This window comes from Cibotium barometz, chromosome 62 (assembly GCF_041138505.1).
Source record: "Cibotium barometz isolate CiBa-2024 chromosome 62, ASM4113850v1, whole genome shotgun sequence".
In the NCBI taxonomy this organism is placed as follows: domain Eukaryota; kingdom Viridiplantae; phylum Streptophyta; class Polypodiopsida; order Cyatheales; family Cibotiaceae; genus Cibotium; species Cibotium barometz.
Window position 1 is genome coordinate 4,860,931 of NC_141107.1, and position 21,093 is coordinate 4,882,023.

At 44.2% G+C, this 21,093-nt stretch overlaps 1 protein-coding gene across 5 annotated transcripts in view; it reads right to left on the minus strand.

The window, feature by feature from the left end:
- Positions 1–1,397: 1,397 nt before the first annotated feature.
- The window catches only part of LOC147604055 (uncharacterized), a 20,812-nt gene continuing 1,116 nt past the window's right edge, over positions 1,398–21,093 (minus strand). Inside the window, exons 2-3 of one of the 5 annotated variants that reach the window (XM_086795354.1) lie at positions 15,873–16,021; positions 1,398–2,097 (exon numbers count right to left, since the gene is read on the minus strand). In XM_086795354.1, coding sequence (XP_086651480.1) covers positions 2,077–2,097; positions 15,873–16,021 — 170 coding nt within the window. In that variant the 3' untranslated portion in view covers positions 1,398–2,076. Of the gene's footprint in view, positions 2,098–12,968; positions 13,752–13,823; positions 15,745–15,872; positions 16,022–21,093 lie in introns of those variants that run through there. The other 4 variants (XM_086795353.1, XM_086795355.1, XM_086795352.1 and 1 more) reach the window with 4 other exon arrangements.

Genomic DNA, 21,093 nt, shown 5'->3' on the forward strand with positions numbered 1-21,093 from the left:
CAATAAGCAAAGCTAATTCTGCTAGAGGAGCAAGCTACAGAGAAGAAAACCTCCCCAAAAACAAGGTCCCCACAGAAGTCAGATGTAGCAACAGAGCAGCAGGAAACCATCAATGCAAAAAAGTTGAAGTAGTTGCACAGTTTAAAAGAAGAAAACTCCAAGCTGAACTCCAAGTTACAAAAACCCCAATAGGAGTTGAAAGCCATCAAAGAAGCCAGCAACAAGCAACAGGAAAAACCGGATCAGCTCTACTGACAAAGTCAGTCAAGAAAAAACTGGTAGAGCTACACAAGGAAATTCAGCTAAGGGACACGAGGCTAGCCAAAGCAAGTCAAGCAGAACTGGAGCTGCAATGTGTACGAATAGAGCTAATGCAAGAGCAAAGAAAACAATAGAAGCTGCACAAAGAGCTGCTCTGACAATCAAGCAGCAGTTGAAATCATCGACTCTGCAAGTTGCCACATCCAATCAACTAAACATTCTTCGTTAGCAGGCTTGTGAACCTACAGGAGGCAAAACAAAGATAACAGGCACAAGCAATAGAGCAAATGTAGGCCAGAGCATAAAATCTGGAATATGTTGCATACACGCTTTCTAAGTTCAAACATTAGTACGAGGAAGAGGGATGGGACCTCCCTATAAACCCCTACAAGCTAAATGAATTTCTCAACAAATATAAACCAGAGGAAAAGTCCACATCCCAAACCCCCGGATCTTCATCAGCGGATCCTTAATGATGATGGTAGCTGCTATACGGGGCAAGATGAGTTTGAAGCTAAACTAGATATCCATGATGAAGATGGAGAGGCCTTGTAGCAACTAGAATCCAACCCGCAAATACACATATCTGCAAAATTATTCTTTCATTCTTTAAATTACCAAGATGTACATGCTGATGCAAATAGAGTTTTTGATACAATTCAGCCTCGTGATAGTAGGGGAGACTTAGGTTGTGATTCTCAGGAACCAGATAGGAACTGGTAGAAGAATAAAGGGTGGTTCCAGTCCCAACCACACTAAGCCACCCCCACCCATCCATCAATCATTCCGATCAACCTGTGAGGCTGCTGGCACAGAGCCACTGGGCGTGCCACATGTTGACTATCCAATAAAAGCTACAGATTGGTGGAACCTGAAGAACTAGTGCAGAAAATAGGCCGATAGTAACACAGCACTAGTGCACAGACGGCAGCGCACATGCGCGCTTATTGTAATCATATGTATACTATTGTAGCAGTCTAATAACAGGATGTAACAGTAAGGGGAATGGTAGGATAGGACAAGAAGAGGGTCCTTCCAAGATAGTAAAGTAGGAAGCAGTTATTACGAGATGGAGATATAGAGGGATAGAGAGAACAGTCGGGACACAGAGATAGTTTTTAGCACAGTAGCATTGTACAAGTTTAAGGAGCACAATAATACAAAGTGCTTGAAAATTATTTATTGTGTACTGTCTGAGTGAGCGAGTGGAAAAGTGAGCTTCTATATTTTCTATGTGCATTCTCTGATCAATCTGTGAGCTTGTGAGTTCTGAACCCATTGACAGATTTACTTCCAACTAGTAGTGACTGTCTTGTTTGTCAAATTGACCACCGACACTACCTCCCTCCAAATGAGAAACCATGAATTTTCAAATCATAATGTTATCTATCACAACAACCTCTTCACCGTTACTTTTACAAATTGACACTATGAAGGATTGTTTTTCAATGAGGTAACCCTCCACCAGAAAAGCACTTTTAAGTGCAGCCACATCCTCACACAGTCCATGCACCCTTGTGTATGGAATAAGCCAACATAATGGGATACATCGACATCAGTTTGAATCCAGTACTCTACGATTTCCAATCACATCACCACCACCTTCAACATGCACATCAGAGTCCTATATTTCCACCTCATGTTCTCCTTCAACAATTGCATTCTCATCGATGGACACAGAGGATGTTCCTTGTTCACATGTGTCCTTGGTCTCTTGCTCTGTGATCTCATTAACCAAACCTATTTGATGACTCTGAGGAAGGACCTTAATTCTTTCCTCTTTGGGGCTTTGGGGGATGAACCACTGGCACTTTTCTACCCCTCCTTCTTGACATCCTGAAACATTAAGACAAGCCATAAATAGGCAACATTAAACATTTCAACCACAAACCACCATATGTCACATCTCCCACTCTCAACAAGTATCATTAATTCATAATCAAGCCATAATAATACCTTTATCCTAATTAACCTTCATTTACATTATCACTAATCATAACCTCCACACTCCTTACCTTCACTCACTATCTATTCACACAACCTTTGATACATGTAAACAAAATTCACATATATATATAAATGCATGCGCACTATCTCTAGACTACCCACAATGATTGACATGTTTCCACACATTTTCTAACATGTCATGCAAAACATTGACACAGATTCCATAATGATTGACCAATGGGATCAAGTCCTAAAAGTGCAAGTTCAAAACTAAGTGTACATTCCAGAATGATATAAAACATATGTATATGCCAAAACATACGCACAAGATAAATGGAAGAATGGTCAAAAATCAACCATCATACAAAATGTAAAGAAGCTCAAACCTTCCCTAATAGCTATAAAATTACATCTAATTTGAACTGGAGTCATATATGCAAAACTTTCTTGTTTTGGTGTTTCTAGCATATGGATCATAGATTGCATCAACGATGGAAGTTGCAACAAGTTTAGTATCAGAGCAAAAGAAATACAAAGATTTCCAAGTCTAGAAAATGTAAGATTCCAAAATTATACCACAAGAGCTTGGGTTCAAAAGGATAACCTACTTTAGATTGTTTATATGCCTATTTTTAGCTCACAAGAGCATTTTTATGCCACTTTGATTCATGAAACTTTGTGTAGATCATGTGTGTATTTTCTATATGCTTGCTTCTATGCCTCCATGAAATTCTGGAGATATGATATGAGGCATGGATGGATCGAGTACAAGTGGTGTTATAACACCAACTTCTGAAATTATAGTGTCATTAGACATAGTGCCCTAAAATTATAGTAAGAATATGGGTACAAATATGCACAAGAGCAGCCCCAACTCCATGTACAAAACATGCACAAATGAAAAATAGAAAAACATACTTTTGGTGAGCTTATTGGAGAGCCTAAACAACATGGTGCTCAGGGGGTATAAAAAATACCCCCCAAGCACCCATAATTGTAGGTAGTGCATCAACACGTTGCCTACTATTGGTGCTCGAGGGGTATTTTTCATACCCTTGACCACCATTCAAGCCCTCAAACAACAAGCTCACCAAAACTATGTTTGTTTTAAAATTTGTTTTGATTTAAGTTTTTTATAAAACTATGTTGACTCGGTAATTTCAATTAATAATTAGCTTGTTCTTATAGATATGTTTTTCGATTGAAAACATATTTTGTTCTGCAATTGAAGGTAATTGGTGCACTTGGACCAAGTGAAGATTGATATTTCTTAAGAAAATCATCATGACTCGTCATTAATCCTTCTAAAATGGCAAAAACTCTACTAAATAATTTAAAGTTCAAAGCATTGAAGAAAGACATCATGTTAAGATTTGTAGAAAGCATTTAAGTAGTCACTTTAAGTGTGCAAAAATCACTAGATATCCATTGCATAAGTTGCAAAGGCTAGACAAAACCATTTAAGATTTTTGATGCAAAGTTCTTTCAAAAAGCATTAGATATCCATTCCATAAGTTGCAAAAGCTAGACAAAACTATTTGAGGTTTATGATGCAAAGCTCGTCCAATATATATATATATATATATATATATATTATATATATAATATATATATATATATATATCTTTAAATAAAATCCCAAAGCTTGTGCCCATAATTGAGGTAAATGCAGATCAATAGTTGAGATTAATGAGCTAGGGTATGAAAAATTACCCCCCAAGCACCCCATAATAGGCTGTGCGTCTTGGGATGTATTTTTTATACCCCCTGAACACACATGCAATGCCCCCTCTGCACACATACCTTGTCTGTCCCACATCTCTTGAAAAGTCATGCCCCACCTCTGCCCTGCCCTGCTGCCCCGCCCCGCCCCACGCACCGCACCACCCCACCTTCGCCTTGAGTGCCCCGCCTCTGCCCTGCCCTGCCCCACCCCGCCTCACCTTCACCTTGAGTGCGCCAACCCCCCTCTGTCTTGAGTGCCCAGCCCCACTCCACCATCATTGCCCTACCTTCGCCTAAGATGGAGATGGAGAGAGATGGAGAGCACTTGTGTGTGTAGAGAGAGCAATGTAAACCGATAGAGTGTGTGGGACAAGTGTCTCAACTTCGGTTAGTTAGGTATCCAAAATGGCCGGTTCTCAACAAGTAGGCCAGTTGTATAATTCAAGGAGTAGTCCTCAACGAGTAGGCCGGCTGTATAATTCAATGAGTAGGCATGTCATTAAACTACAAGGTTGTGATGGTGGACGTGATGCCAAAGGTTTTGGTTGGGCTATGCAATGAATTCTTTAGTTGTTAAGGGAAAAATGTAGCATTTTATTATTCTTTGGGTGTGTGTAAATATAAATTTTTACACGTGTTACATTGATAAGTATATACATATGTCAAACCCTATTACATATATATAGAGAATTATCTATTAATAAAAATGCATATAAAGATATATCTTAATATATTCTACAATCTAAGCATTATTTAGAGAATGGGAAGGATTGAATCTCATCCCACCAATGTTATGTTCATTCAAGATGCCAGTGGTTTAGGACTCTAAACCCACATGAAAAGGACAACTATACGAGGTCTCTAAACCCTCATGAAAAGGACACTTATGAGGTCTTGAGACACACATTGATTGTGGATTCTCACCCAATGGATCCAGATGGAGCTCCATTGTGTTGGGGTAAAGGCGTTATGCCCACCCTTATAGTGTGTACAAGCCCATAAGTTATAGTACATAGTACACTTAGTACTTTTAATGTACTAAGTGCACTATGTGTACTAGTGCAATATACATGTGTGATAGGGGAGTCACACACTCATGCTATTGATGAGTTGACTTATCCCCACAACTCTCTCTCTCTCTCTCCCTTGCTTCTCTGTGTATGTCTCTCACATGAACATAACCCTAATTCTGTTTTCTCCCCATCAACTGGTATCAGAGCGGGTGTGCGGGTGTGCGGGTCATCTTCATCGCGAAGAAGAAGAAGCTCGGCTATGGAGCCTTGAGCTTGGCACGAGCAGAAGAGATTGCTTGGAGCTTTCGGTGCTCAGCAAGGAGCACATGCGCTGCAAGACAGTGAGAACTGTCGTACAACTGTGGGTGAAGCGAAGGACGACTTGACACAAGCCGGCAGAGACAGTGCGGTGAGCGTGTAGCGTTGGTGGCCACAAGGCGTGTCAGGCGCCTACTGCAACAAAGGCGTGTAGCGCTGGGCGAAACTGAAGCGCCTGGCGTTGAGCGAACAAGCGCTGGGCGTAGATGCGCTAGGCGAAAGCAGGCTTGAGCGAAGGCAGCAAATTGCAGTGCAAATCAAGGAGCTTTTGTGCCGATTTGGTTGATTTGCATGCAGGCGATCGCATTTGATGCTGTGGATAATGTGCTGATGCCTTACAAGCACTCAATGTGCCTGTAAATCAAGGGGCTTTCATGTATTGGATGTATATGTGGCCAGGGGGAAGCATCGTGAACACTCTGGATGCCTTCATGTGCGTCAATGTACCATGTATGATCAGAAATTGATCTTAAATCAAGGGGCTTTTCAAGTTTGTATGCTTGTTGAGCTTGGCAAAGCAGCAGGCAAGACATTTATGCCTTGAATCCTCAAAAATCAGCTTGCAGTCAAGGGGCTTTTGTCCAATTTCTGTTCGGAACTGTTGTATGCAGTGTACAGGACTGTAAAAGTCTGATTTTTCACTCATTTGGACAGCCAGGAGAGCATTTATTGCTACTGTACCTGCTGGTACAGATTTGGCACAGCTTTGTGCATGTTTTGGCATGGCTGTACACTATTTTGAGTGACCAAAAGGTTCAATTTCAGCTGCTGAAATCGCCGGTACAGGTTTGGTACATCATTGGTGAGCACTTGGTACTGCTGTACAGTACTTTGGAAGGGCAAAAGAGCACATTTAAGGTGCTGTCCAAAATCTGCAGCAACCAGATTTTGGTGTTTTCATCACATAAAGTGGGAGAAAAGTTGCATTTGTGCTTCCGCAGTGGGAGAACATTTGTGAGCACTTTGTGTGCTTTGGGTGCAATGTTTGCACATCTTGGGTGCAGTGTTTGCACATTTGCAGGGAGTCAGGCATTAAAGGTTGCATATTGCTATGGCAACCACAGGTGAGAGCTCTTCATTGCTTCACATCAAGAAGCTTGAAGGCTCGCATAATTATGATATTTGGCAAACCCAATGCTACAATGTGTTGCTCCAGAAAAAGCAACACAAGCCTATCAAAGAAAGGGGTGTGATGCCCGCTTCTCTTACTGCTGAAGAGTGGGAAGATATGGATGAGCTGGCAAGATCTACTATCATGTTGTCTGTGTCAGACTCATTACTTTTCAGCATTCGTGAAGAGAAGACAGCTTGGGGAATGTGGCAGAGATTGCAGGACTTGTATGCCCAACAAAGTGCCTCAAGCAAAGTGTATTGGTTGAAGAAACTCATAGGTCTTCAGATGAAGGAAGGGGCTTCTATGACAGCCCATCTAAATGAGTTTAATGGTATTGTCAGCCAGGTCATCAATCAAAAGTTGGCAATGGACGATGAGTTCAAAGCCACTTTTTTGTTATGCACTTTGCCAGAGAGTTGGGACACATTCAGGACAGCCACTAGCAATTCGAATGCTATGCTGTCATATGCAGATGTTGAGGGTGCTCTTCTTCAAGAAGAGATGAACAGGAAAAACAACTCTGTTGGAAAGTCCAATGCAATGAATGCACGTGGGAGATCCCAGCAAAGGGGGAAAAGCCAAGAAAGGGGAAGGAGCAAGTCTCGCTCCAAAAAGGATTTGGAATGCCATTATTGTGGCAAGAAGGGACACATCAAAAAGCAATGCTACAAATGGAAAAATGATCAAAAGGAAAAGGGAAAAGGCAAAGACAAAGAGAAGGATGAAGCCAAAGATGTAAAGCCAAAGGGCAAAAGTGGAGTCAAGATCGAAGAAATCAATGTGTCACATGCAGGTGGCAGTGAGGATGAGGTCCTATTTACTTCTTCACTTGATGCCCATTCACTTCTTACAGGTGGTCATGGTATGCACTCATGGATCATTGATTCAGGTGCCTCCTTTCATGTCACAGGTTGCAGAGACTTGTTTGTCAGATACACTGCTGGCAATGAAGGAGTGGTTTATTTGGGTGATAACCATGCATGCAAGATTCTTGGCAGAGGTGATGTGAGGCTTGTATTTTCAGATGGCTCACAGCTTATGCTCCATGATGTCAGGCATGTGCCTGAGATCAAGAAGAATCTGCTTTCTACTGGACAGCTTGATGATGCTGATTATGTTACCACATTTGGTAGTGGAAAGTGGAAGATTAGTAAGGGCTCACTGGTTGTTGCCAGAGGCCCTAAGGTGGACACTCTTTACTTTATGCATGCAGGTGTTTGTCACCATGCTAATGTAAATGCAACCGAGCTGCCGGAAATTTCTGTGGCATAGCCGGTTGGGACACATGAGTGTCAAGGGAATGGAGCAATTGTCTCGTTTGGGTTACTTGCCTTCTCTAAAGTTTTCAAGTTTTCAGTTTTGTGAGCATTGTATATATGGTAGGCAACTACAGTGCCCCCACAAGAAAGCTCTTGGACAGAAAGATACTCAGTTAGAGCTTGTGCATACAGATGTATGTGAGATGCCTCAGCTTTCTTTGGGAGGGGCAAAATATTTTGTCTTTTATTGATGATGCCACACGCAAGGTGTGGGTCTATCCTCTTCGTTTGAAGAGTGATACATTCTCAGTGTTTCAGAAGTTTGTTGCTCATGTTGAGAATCAAACTGGCAAAACACTGAAGGCTCTGCGTTCCGACAATGGTGGAGAGTATACGTCCAAACAGTTTCAGGACTTTTGTGATGCTAAAGGCATCAAGAGGGAGCTCTCTACTCCTTATGATCCTCCACAAAACGGGACAGCAGAGAGGATGAACAGGACCATACAGGAGAAGGTCCGTTCTATGTTGTCACATGCTGCATTACCTCATGGTTTTTGGGCTGAAGCTGTTATGACAGCCGTTCACCTTATAAACAGGTCACCTAACACTAGGCTTGGTGGGAAAGTGCCAGAAGAAGTATGGACAGGGAAGCCTCCGTCATACAAGCACTTGAGAGTGTTTGGTTGCGTTGCGTACGTGCACATACGCAGGGAAATGCGCACCAAACTTGATCCTAAGTCTCACAAATGCATATTCCTAGGATATGGTGACAGAGGTGAAATGGGGTATAGACTTTGGGATCCCATGAATAGAAAGATCATACGCAGCAATGATGTCATTTTTGATGAAACATGCATGTATAAGGAGCCTGCAAGGCAACAGGAGCCTGGTAGAGTCATCTTTGATGATGATGGACATCATGGACAACAACAAAGGGCTGTAAATCAGCCATTACAGCAGGAAAACCAGCCCTTAAATGGTGCTGAAAATGGTCCAAATGGACAGCCAGATATGGCAGAAGATATCCCTATGGATATACCACAGTTAGAGGAGATACCAGGCATGATTTTTCAGCCTTATGGCATGGAACAAGAGCCACCAATGGGTGATATGCAGGCTGGACAGCAACCTGCAAATGATGGTCATTGGGTACGGAGGTCCACAAGACCCTCCAGAGCCCCTGACCGGTTTGTTCCAGGGGTTGACTATTTGATGCTCACTGACTGTGGGGAGCCCTCATGTTATAAAGAGGCTTTACAGAGGGCAGACAAGGCTCTATGGGAGCGTGCCATGAAGTCAGAGATGGATTCTCTGCATAAAAATGGAACTTGGAAGTTGGTGCATTTGCCTGCAGGCAAGAAGGTTTTGCCATGCAAATGGGTATACAGGCTCAAAGTTGCATCAGATGCTAAGCCAAGATACAAAGCCAGGTTAGTGGCTAAGGGCTTTAAGCAGGAATATGGTGTGGACTTTGAGGAGATCTTCTCTCCAGTGGTCAAAATGACCACACTTAGAGCTGTGTTGGCTTTGGTTGCGCATGATGATCTGGACTTGATTCAGATGGATGTGAAGACTGCTTTTCTTCACGGTGATCTCCATGAGGAGATATATATGCAGCAGCCAGAGGGTTATGCAGTAAGTGGAAAGGAGAAGCTTGTATACAAGCTGAAAAAGAGTCTTTATGGGCTCAAACAGGCACCAAGAGAATGGTATCATAAATTTGATACATTCATGAAATCTCAGAAATTCAGGAGAAGTGACATAGATCACTGCTTGTACACCAAGAAAGCTTTGGATGGCAGTCTATTGATCCTCATCTTGTATGTTGATGATATGTTGATTGCCGGGAAATCTCGTAAAGAGATGGATGCCTTGAAGAAGAGGCTGCATGAAACCTTTGATATGAAGGATTTGGGTGATGCAAATCACATCTTGGGTATGCGGATACTTCGGGACAGAAATCAGCATGTGTTGTATTTGTCTCAGAAGGAATACATTGGCAAAGTCTTGCAGAGGTTCAATATGGACGGGGGGAAGAAGACTAGTACTCCTTTGCCTCCATATGTGAAACTCAGTGCTATGGACAGCCCACAGTCAGATAGAGACAGGGCTGATATGGCCAAGATTCCGTATGCTTCAGCTTGTGGCAGTCTCATGTATGCCATGGTTGCTACTAGGCCGGACATTGCATTTGCAGTGGGAGTGGTTTCTAGATACATGGCCAACCCTGGCAAGAAGCATTGGGAAGCAGTGAAAGGTGTCATGAGATATCTGAAGGGCACACAGGATTTGTGCATTTGCTTTGGCAAACAGGATGCATTAGTGCATGGTTACATGGATTCGGATTATGCCGGTCATCCAGATAACCGGAAGTCTACTACCGGTTATGTATTTACATTCACAGGAGGTGCTGTGTCATGGATATCCAGGATGCAGAAGTGCACTGCCTTATCTACTACAGAGGCCGAGTATATTGCAGCCACAGAGGACTCTTCTCCAGCTGCTCCTTGAGCTCTATCATCTGGGGACAATTCATCTAGTATGGGGCACATGACGAGGGCTCTACACCAGAAATGAGATCAATGTGGTGGTCCTCGGGCCGTGTCGGAGGTAACTCCTCAAGCAAATTGGCACTGCACTGAATAAATGTCCATGCTCGTCCAAAATGCTTTGTCTATCTGCCGCCAAATCCTCCAAGTCGGCTGAATGAATAGCCTGGACATATACAAATGTATGGCCACCCTGGCCTACCACTCCTTTCATTTGAAGGGTTGATATAACTATAGCAAGGCCTATGTGAGACGCTAAGGATTTCCCAATCACCTCTAAGGAGCGACTGGAAGTATCTTGAAAAGTCAAGCTGTGCTCCTCACACCTACATGATCATACAACCACAGGTGGCCTAGAGTAATATCCACCTAATCCAAAGGTGCCAACTTGAACGTGCGATGTTCAGAAAACTCCCCAAAAGCCAACAAGGCATCCTCAAAGGTCTCTGCAACCCGAAACTAGTTGGATTTCTTTCGCTTGTCTCTCATGGCGATGGCTAGGACTACGCCACTGGTGTCCACCATCGTAGACAACTTCAACGGCTCAACCACGATCTCTAATGCTGTCCTCCAAGGGTCCTCCATCAAAGAGTATGGATATTGGATGTCCATGAAGCATCCTCGACACATCACCGTATTGTGCAGCCCGAGGACCACTGAGATCCTCCCAGACCAAGTCAAGTGAAGAGCAATTGTGGTACTGGTGGGAGTGGGAGGGGGAGTAGATGGTGTTGGAGTATGCTCATACGGAAGCATAGACAATACAAGAGAGAGAGGGAGCAAAGGAGAGAAAGCTGTGGACAAGATCACCTTTTATAATAGCATGAAGCTTTACAATGGCAATAGCCAACAAGAGGTGTTGCACTATGCTTGGATTGGGTTACCACAAGTGAATATGAGGAGCTTCCTTATATAGTGAAGAGGGGAACTGGCCGACTGCCCATAGAAACGAGCCGACAGCCTCACAACTTACTAAACAAGGAAAAATAGTTAAAAGCCCATAAAATAGAGATGGCCCCATAACACTGAGATGCACGATTTCTAACAGATAGTGCCGATATCGAAGATACGACTCCACTAGTGCCCACCGTCGTCGGCAACTTCAACCGCTCAACCACACGATCTCTAATGATGTCCTCTGAGCCTCCTCCATCAAAGAGTATGGATAGAGGATGTCCATGAAGCATCCCTCGGCAAATCACCGTATCATGCCGCCCGAGGACCGCTGAGATCCTCCCAGACCGTGTCAAGTGAAGAGCAGTTGTGGTCCTGATGCGAGTGGGAGGGGGAGTAGATGGTGTCGGTGTCGTAGATACGACTGTGGCAGACTAATTGGCCTTCTCCTTGACGTCTCCTTGCCCTTACCATTATGCTTCCTCGTGCTCTTTGGATAGTCCTTTCCAATATGCTCAATGGAGTCACAATAAAAGCATTATCCAACAGCCATATTGGCGTGACACTCTTTAGGGGTGAGGCGAGTCACCGAGGCTCCCCACTTGCCTTGTCCTTATCATCCTTGGCCTTGGACTGGCTACCCTTATCTTTGCCTTTCTGCTGCCCCTATTTTGCTGAGAGTCCCAGACTTGGAACTCTCTCGCGTCTCGAGGGTTGTAGCAAGACAAAGCACATCTGAAAGATCATGGGGCTCATGTGCACGAACGTCTACACGCAAAGATGGTTTCAAACCATCCACAAATTGCTCAACCTACTCTAACCGCCGGCAGTCCTTGGGAGCATGAGCAAAAGCTTCCAGAAACAAGCTACATACTCGGTTATCGATTCGCCATGTTTCTGCATAAAACGCTCCCATAGTTCTTCAATTCACGCTCATAATCCACGGAAATAAACTACTTCACGACTGCCGCCTTGCGACAGTCATCCCAGCAAGTCACGAAGTGGTACCTAAGGTGGCCTTCCCACCACAAGAGAGCGGCACCCGTTCAGACTAAATGGAGCTGAAAAATATATGACCCACCTGGCGATGCCAACGTGGCAGCCATCCCGAGAGTCTAGCTCGTTAGCACTTCTCCATCTATCTTCCCATTGAACTTGGGAGGCTTTAGAAGCCTCGTGAATTGAGCTCATTCGTCATGAGGCATGGAACTCGGGAAACCAGTAGTCCCCTGACGTCGGGCCGGTGAAAGGCGAGCGGGAACTGTTCGGAGAATCCGGTGGAGAGAGATTCCAAGAAGGAGACCGTTGGTGATGCAAACGGCGTCTCTCCTACCGATTACGTGCAGGTGTAGAATGATGATTGCCGGACTCGGAGCAAAGCTCATCCACTACATCCTTGCCTACATCCAAAGAAGTGAAAATTTCTCCTCTAGAAAGTTTTGCCACTTCGTCCTCGGAATTGTCCCAACACTTTCTCCAAAGCACGGCCCTAGTAGATTCCAAACCCGAAATACTAGGTGCTCAAAGTGCCGACTCCATCCTGTCAAGACGGGCAGATAGTTATCAAGGACCCGGCGAGGCATTTCAGCCTGTGCGATGAGGTAAGGGTTTGGTGGGGCAGGGAAGCACAATATACCCCAAATAATCCAAGTGCAATGAAGAGAACCTGAATATTCACTTTCCCCAAACCCAAACTTGTGGACTCTTGGAATCTAAGTGCTCTACCCCAACCAAGCAATCAATGCACACAAGTGCCAGAAAGGGAAAAGAAATTTGCAGGTTCCCTAGGCTTTGATACCAATTGTAGAACACTTGCACATATGTGCTAGGGTTTTCCACAGATAGAAAGAAGAGTGCAATGAAATCACACATACAGCACACACACACGAGTCCTAAACTACTGCTTTGTATTATGTACAAGAAAGAAATATAAAATTCAAGTACAAGATGTGGCTGAGAATGAAGACATCAAATCACAACCCTGTGACCTTCTGTTCACTCCAGGCTAGCACTTCGCCCCTACAGAGAAACACTCTGTGAAGTACAACGCTGAGGAAAGCACATGAATATGACGATTTGGCTACCTACGTATACATATATATATATATGCACCAATGCCCCCGGCCACCTATGCGCGACTGCCACGTGACAATGCCACATGTCCACTGTGATGTCGACTCTTCCTGTCGGCTACTATTTGATGTCTGGCTGTGCCCTGCATACTCATAGGTGTGTGTCACACTGCTACTACAGAGAACCAAAGATTCACAGATGAACTGCACCCTTGGTGGATCTGTTTTACACACAATTGAGCTGGATTTTGGTTGGCCTGGACAGGCAGCTCCCTATAAATAGGGTCAATGGGATTGCCAAATACTCACACTTGTCATGCGTTTTGGGGCTTCCGTCCAGATAACGCGCAGAGGCTGGCTTCCCTTCAGTATAACGCACAGTAACTGGCTGGTTGGAGAAATTAGGAGTTGGTCTCATGCATTCCCGAGAGTTCTACTGCATAGGAGCCTTTACTCAAGGGCAGGGAGAGCTGGAATTGATCTGCAGCAGCCATCGTTGGGCTGAACATTGGCATCTAACAGGAGTGTTGGGCTGAGATCAGGAGATCCACTTTTGGGGTTTCCTTCTGTACTTGAGGAACATGCATTGTAACATTTTCCTGTACATAAACATATAGTAGGAATTAGGTCTACATTGTGTTGTGCTTGTGTCTGTGTGTTCTGCTGCCATCTTCTCTCTCTAGTAACTCTTGTACATGTACATAGCACAAATACACCGCAACGGATGTGCAATACGCAAAAGCTACTGCTCATGCAGCCAGAGTTGGACAACATTTTTGAACAACGGAGGGCTTCTCACCATGGAAAGCCTCATATGGAGTTTTATTTGGAAGAGCAGCAGTAGGAGACCTGTTTTGAATGTAGACAGCAGTGGAAGCCACCTCAGCCCAGAAACGTCGAGGTAATGAAGAATGCTCAAGCATAGCACGGGCCATCTCCATAATGGTCCTATTCTTCCTCTCTACAACTCCATTCTATGATGGAGTATATGTTGTAGTAAGCTGCCTCCGAATGCCATGGGTCTTGCAATATTGCTGAAACTCCTGGGATGTAAACTCACCCCCTCCGTCGATCCTGAGAGCCTTGACCGAGCGACCGGTCTCTTTTTCCACCTCAACTCTCCAACCACCACAGAAGTGCTGAAAAGCCTCATCCTTGGTCTTCAAAAAGAAAACCCAAGTATATCTGGAAAAATCATCCACCATCACGAGCATGTACAACGCCTTACTCAAAGACGCAGTACTCATAGGACCACATAAGTCTGATGAATGAGAGGAAGTGATGTCGAAGATCTGTGTGTCGCCTCCTTCGGAAAGGCGGCTCGGTGTTGCTTCCCCTATAAACAAGAGGAACAAGCAAAAGATGGAGCCTTGATGGAACCAAAAGGCTCTATGGAACCCATACTGCTAGCAAGAAATACCATTAGGTTGAGCCAATGATGTTAAAAGTACATGTTACTTTTCAGTGGACTTGGACTAGCACACCAGCAAATTCATTCTTAACATCCAGCAACAGAGACCATTCTATTCTCGTTGGAAGTGACTCCACCTATTCCTAAATAATACAGTCATGCAGACTACAGTCACTTAACCACCCTTGAAACCTCCCTTGACACCCACTACTTGACCTCGGTCGTGTAGCTCCCTCCTTCATCTACCTGCATGTCCTCTTGCCATCACTCCTTTTTGTTGCACCATTTGCATGTGTGGAACCTATTTCCTCCTTTGGGAAGGGCCTGTCTGTGACACGTGGAAGAACAACCCTCTCTTGCCTCCTTTGACGTCACCACAAAGGAGCTATGCTCTTGGCTAGGGAACAACCCTCTCTTGTGGAGAAGCTAGGGTCCTTAACCTTGCCTCCTTTGACGTCACCACAAAGGAGCTATGCTCTTGGCTAGGGAACAACCCTCTCTTGTGGAGAAGCTAGGGTCCTTAACCTTGCCTCCTTTGACGTCACCACAAAGGAGCTATGCTCTTGGTTAGGGAGCAAAGAGGGAGAGAGACACAGAAAGCTCTGAGTCGCAGTAGCTGGTTGGTGATAGAGTCATTAGGGATAACCATACAAATGGACTTGCTTAAGGTGTTCTTACTAAAACTATGCAGGATTTTCATCGAGGCACTTTGATATAAATTTTTAACTGTTGCTCCACTTTGAGTAGCTTGCAAGACCATAGAATGTACAATCCATGGCTCTACCTTCCTTCTTCATAGCTTTTGTAGCCTTTTGCTCTGCTTTGTATAGCTTTCAAAACTATAAAATGTACCAGCTATGGCACTATTTTCAATCTTCATAGCTTTTATGATAGTAAGTCTTCCGCCTCCCTACAAGTTTTGAGTGAGCGTGACAGACCTCTCTTGTTCCAGCTGCGCTAAACCTATGAAGATAAAAATTAAATCTCATTTTCTTGGAGCTCCCTGTTGAATGGTGTAACATCTCCTTTCTGAAGCCAGCATCAGAAGCAGCACCCAAATGCCTCACTTCTAAAAATATTGACAGGATCCTACAGAGTTGAGTTGGTCCATGTAGGGCGGCAGGTTGATGAAAGAGTGGGTCCAGACAGAGCAACTCCTTATGAAGCCTCCCTGAACATTTCTTAAACATCACAAAACTCAGCATATGCATCAGTCAAACTTCATTGTTTATAACTAAACATGAGAAAAGTTTGCCAATCGATAACAAAGCATGTATAATATACAGTTACAACGAAGCAAATTTTATACCTGCCTGAGCTGTTTAGCACGGTCCTGCATTCTGATTTGATCAAAAGGTACATCAGCAAAGGTGTTTTGCAGCCACTTCCTTTTCCCATTTTGGTCTGCATAGCTGGCCATGTTGGCAGATCCATCAAGGTGCTCTGGGGCAACAACAACTTTGAAAACAAACAAAAAACAGATTCATGATTAATGTTAAGATCTTTACAGGGGAAAAGACACCACAAGCTGAAGAAAATGACTGTGTACCTGAAATTCATATAATCCTCAAGCTATGCCACATAAATATGACTCTTACAAATATACACTTAAGATGTAAGTACATGGAGTTATTGGCATGCCAATGTCACTTGAATGTTTCAACCCAAGTCACTTGCACATTGTACACATGGAGTATGGTGACTCATGTTAGAAGACTTCTGAAGCACCTATTTGAAACATTTAGTCTCAAGACTAGCCATCAAGATTCCAAACAAGTCAAAAACTTACTCATATGCTTCAGGAAACAAAGATACATTTGAGTCTCAAAACTAGCCATCAAGATTCCAAACAAGTCAAAAACTTACTCATGTTCAGATTTGGGTCTCTTGCACTACTATTTGGGCATTCAGCTTTCAAAGCAAGATCTCATTTGAGATGTCAAATTTGGGTCTCTTGCACTACTGTTTGGGCATTCAGATGACGCCATTATGATGCTTCAATCCAAGTACATGCAGAAGCTCCTGCATAAGTTTGGCTTTCCAGATTGTAAGCCTGTTTCTATCCAGTAGAACCATGGCTTAAATTGAGGATGTATGATGCAAGAGAGCCTTATGACATGAGTATGTACAGCCAAGCAGTTGGCTTTCTCAAATATTTGTGCAACACGAGGCCAGAGAGCCTTATGACATGAGTATGTACAGCCAAGCAGTTGGCTTTCTCAAATATTTGTGCAACACGAGGCCACATATTCAATTTGGGGTTTCCCAAGCTAGCAACTTCATGCACAGTCCAGGTACTAAGCATTCGCAAGCAGTTAAGTGAATCTTCTGCTAGGATCTTGGTTTGTTTTATCCAAGGGGGGGCAGATTGTAGTTATATGCTTATAGTGACTCAAACTTGGCTCGAGACTATGACAACCAATGGGAACTATCTTTTTTATCTTGGTTGAGTAAGAAACAACCCACTGTTGCCACATCTACCTGTGAGGTTGAGTACACGGAAGCCTCACTGCTTCGGTAGATTGTGTATGGCTGTAGAGGTTACTTGCAAACCTTCGTGAGTGTCAACACACCCACTACCATACTCACTAACAGCCAGAGTGCTATGGCCGTGGCACGGAATCCTGTTTTCCATGCACGTACAAAGCACATAGAGATACATTATCACTATATCATGGAGAGACTTCATGCAAGGGAGATCACTTTAACCTACTTCTCTACACAAGATAACATTGCATATCTATTTACGTAGGCATTGCCTCGAGAGAAGTTTGAAGCTTTCCGCAAAGCTTTAGGCTTACTCTCCTACACAGAGTGATCTGCATCCTTGAACAGATTCACATTACCACTGGGGGGGAGGGCATATGCGTATATGTAGTACTGCATGTGAATAAGCACTAGCTCCAGGGCACTTCTGTCCTACGGGTTTTTCCCCATGGACATTTGGTATGCCTAGACTAGGTTTTTCCCCCTAGACATTTGGTAAAAGGACACCTAGACCAGGTTTATTATTATCACTTGTACTTGTCACTTATCATTATTGTGTGAATATACATGCAAGCACTTCTTCCTCTCTCTCTCTCCCCTCTGCCCCCATTTCATGCACATTAGGGTTAAGCCTAACCCAAAAAAGAGCCCTTGTCTGAGGACAAGGCAGACAAGAATCCACTATAGAGCATCACGGTCGGGTGTACAAGTCCTATACATGGTCATGGTCAAGTGTGCATGTCTCGCACATGATTTCAGTGCATGTCCCGCACGTCTTTGTAACCCTCTGGAATGATGTAGAGGGGATCCAAGCACTTATTAGGCTTGCCGCCGAGTGTACCAGCACCAGTCTAGTCATAAGAGTCAATGTCCAAGAGCACGGTTTGTGTAAACCCGTGTAAACCCATGTATTCATGATAACTAGCAACACCACCAAGAATCGGATCAGGTTTTGGCATGAGGACAGTTGGTGGCACTTTGGGTAGCCCTGGTACCTTGCCCACAACCTATTGGGGACCCACAAGGGCTGCCAACCCTAGGCGCCCAAGTCTAGAGGGCCACATGTTTGAAAATGCATCTGTTGATGTTCTTTTTGTCCTTTTTTGCTAGTTGTGGGCTTCATGTGCAAGTCGGCCAGCATATTCAGCCCATTCTGCCCCGAAATATAGGTCACTCCAACCCTCGGGTCATCTATCTGACATTTCTACAAGTTGGCGACGTTTGTTCCAGAAATGAACAACGGAGGGCTTCTCACCATGGATAGCCTCATATGGAGTTTTATTTGGAAGAGCAGCTGTAGGAGACCTGTTTTGAATGTAGACAGCAGTGGAAGCCACCTCAGCCCAGAAACGTCGAGGTAATGAAGAATACTCAAGCATAGCACGGGCCATCTCCATAATGGTCCTATTCTTCCTCTCTACAACTCCATTCTATGATGGAGTATATGTTGTAGTAAGTTGTCTCCGAATGCCATGGGTCTTGCAATATTGCTGAAACTCCTAGGATGTAAACTCACCCCCTCCGTCGGTCCTGAGAGCCTTGACCGAGCGACCGGTCTCTTTTTCCACCTCAACTCTCCAACCACCACAGAAGTGCTGAAAAGCCTCATCCTTGGTCTTCAAAAAGAAAACCCAAGTATATCTGGAAAAATCATCCACCATCACGAGCATGTACAACGCCTTACTCAAAGACGCAGTACTCATAGGACCACATAAGTCTGATGAATGAGAGGAAGTGATGTCGAAGATCTGTGTGTCGCCTCCTTCGGAAAGGCGGCTCGGTGTTGCTTCCCCTATAAACAAGAGGAACAAGCAAAAGAAAACAATCTGCTCCATGAGCACGCAGCCATGCGAGCTTGCATCACTCCCATGCCAAGAAACATAACCAAGTAACCTTGTACTTGCAGCCAAAGACCCAAACACATAGCTGAATTTGCAGCCAAACAAAAACAGCCCATAAACTGTCCCAAAACAGTCCTGAATCCAAAGCAAAGAGAAGCTGAAGGTTCCATCAGTTGAACGCCATCATCATGATGTCTATGTTCATGGAAATCCAGTCTCTGTCCACCTTTGTGTCAAGAGAAACCAACCCTTGTCTACTCTTCAGCAGAGGGAGAGAGAGAGAGAGAAAGAGAGAGAAAGCACTGCAGTCTGCCAGCTTTCCAAAAAGGGAGATAAAGAGTGGGTGAGCTTGCTGAGCTGTGCGCTGCCCTGCAATCTGCCCACCTGCGCTCCTTGGTGACCAGCCGTCAAAGAAGAAGCACCCCCGTCTGCTGGCCCGACTTGTAGCTAGAGAGGGAGAACCTCCACGTGCTGTTCAGCCCCCGTATGCCACCTGTAAACAGACCGCCTGCCTGCTGCTCAACTCTGTCCCTCTGTCCAGCCCACGTGCAGTCTACTGTACCAGCAGTCATACAGTATGATACCTGCTGCTGACGTACTTGCCTGCACTGCCTGTACCAGCAACCTGTACACGCCTGTACCTGCACAACCAAATCTGCCACGTGGACTGTACCTGCACAGCAGCCGTACACTGCCACGTGGACTATACCTGCACAGGCCCTTCCATGCGCAACCAACATGCATCTTCAAGCGACCAGCCCTCCTCCGCGAAAAAGCACACTTCCTTCTGAGAGATAGGCGCCTCCTCCTTTTTCTGCCCAACAGCCCCTCTTTTACCAAAAAGCTCACACGTGGCCCCAAAAATAGCATAAGGGCCACATTTCTTTAATGAAAGGCTTTATAAATGATTACAAAGGTTTTTAAACCTTTTAAGCTAAAATCTCTTTGCCCCCTTTCACACATGGGGTTGTCCACACATGGGCTCCCATCTTCACTCCAACCTGATGCCATTCACACTGTTCACCATGTCCCCGTGCACATCTGCATCTTGTCCAGAGAAAAACACAGGGTCATGACAGAGTTTTTGAGTGTATTTTGTAAGCACAGTCATCCCCAATTTTTGCCCATTTCTGGTGTCCTTTTGGTCCCTTTTGCATGGCCCTTGATTGTGGGCTGGCCACCCCTATTTTACATATTTTTTTGGGATTTTTCCCAGCCTATTTGGTATTTTCCCAGTCGGCCAGCTTCTCAGCTCTAGTTGGCCAGCACTACCCACCTATGCCTCTCACCTTTTCATTCAGTCTTGTGCATATTTTGCTCCCTCACTTATGAGACTACTTGTGTCTCTTGCTTGGGATTTTTTTGCTTCAGTATATTCAGCATAGTTGCTCCATATCTCTCTCTCTCTCTTGCACTCTCTATTCAGCACACTCTAGTGCTCCTTTGCTTCCGCTCTATGCACTCTTTCATGGTATCATCGCTCCCGGTTCAGCAACTCCTCTGTTGCCCCAGATTCAGCCCTATTTACAGCACCCTCTCCTCTGCGTTTTTTCTCAGATTTGCAGCCTCCTTGTTGCTGTGTTTTTTTTGGACGGGATCTGCTGATCACTTCCTCTTCAGATTGGCTTCACCGCTTGCAGCTATAAGGTAATTTTCTGATCAGCGTTTTATTCCATGTGGAGTTTGGATATAGGCGGCCTGTTTTTTCAGGACAGCAGCCCTTCTTTTGCTGCGTTTTCCTCTTTGGTGATAAGACGCTTTATCTTTAGACATAGTATTCACAAATTGCAACATCATGGATGCCATCTGCATCTTATTACAATAATGACCCAAATCAGTTTGTTAAGAATGAAGAACATGCTCTAGTAAGATCATTCTACGTAGCAGCAACAATTAATTAACTACTGTAAGACCGCTTTGCGTCCTTGTTTCTCTCTTGATCAGAACTTTCTTTCTTATCAGTCAATAAATAATTCAAAGAGAAAACTATTTAATATTCCCCCAATACATTAATGAGAAGGCCTAAGTGACCACAGACCTCTCTGTAACATACTATTCATAGGCATAATATCAATCAGCATTGTACAATATTGCTATAGAAATAAAATAAATAATTCGAGAAGTACTAAATCTGATTAATCCAATGGCAAGGCCCTTGCTTTTCCGTTCTTTAACCTAATTAAGTCAATGGCAAACAAATAT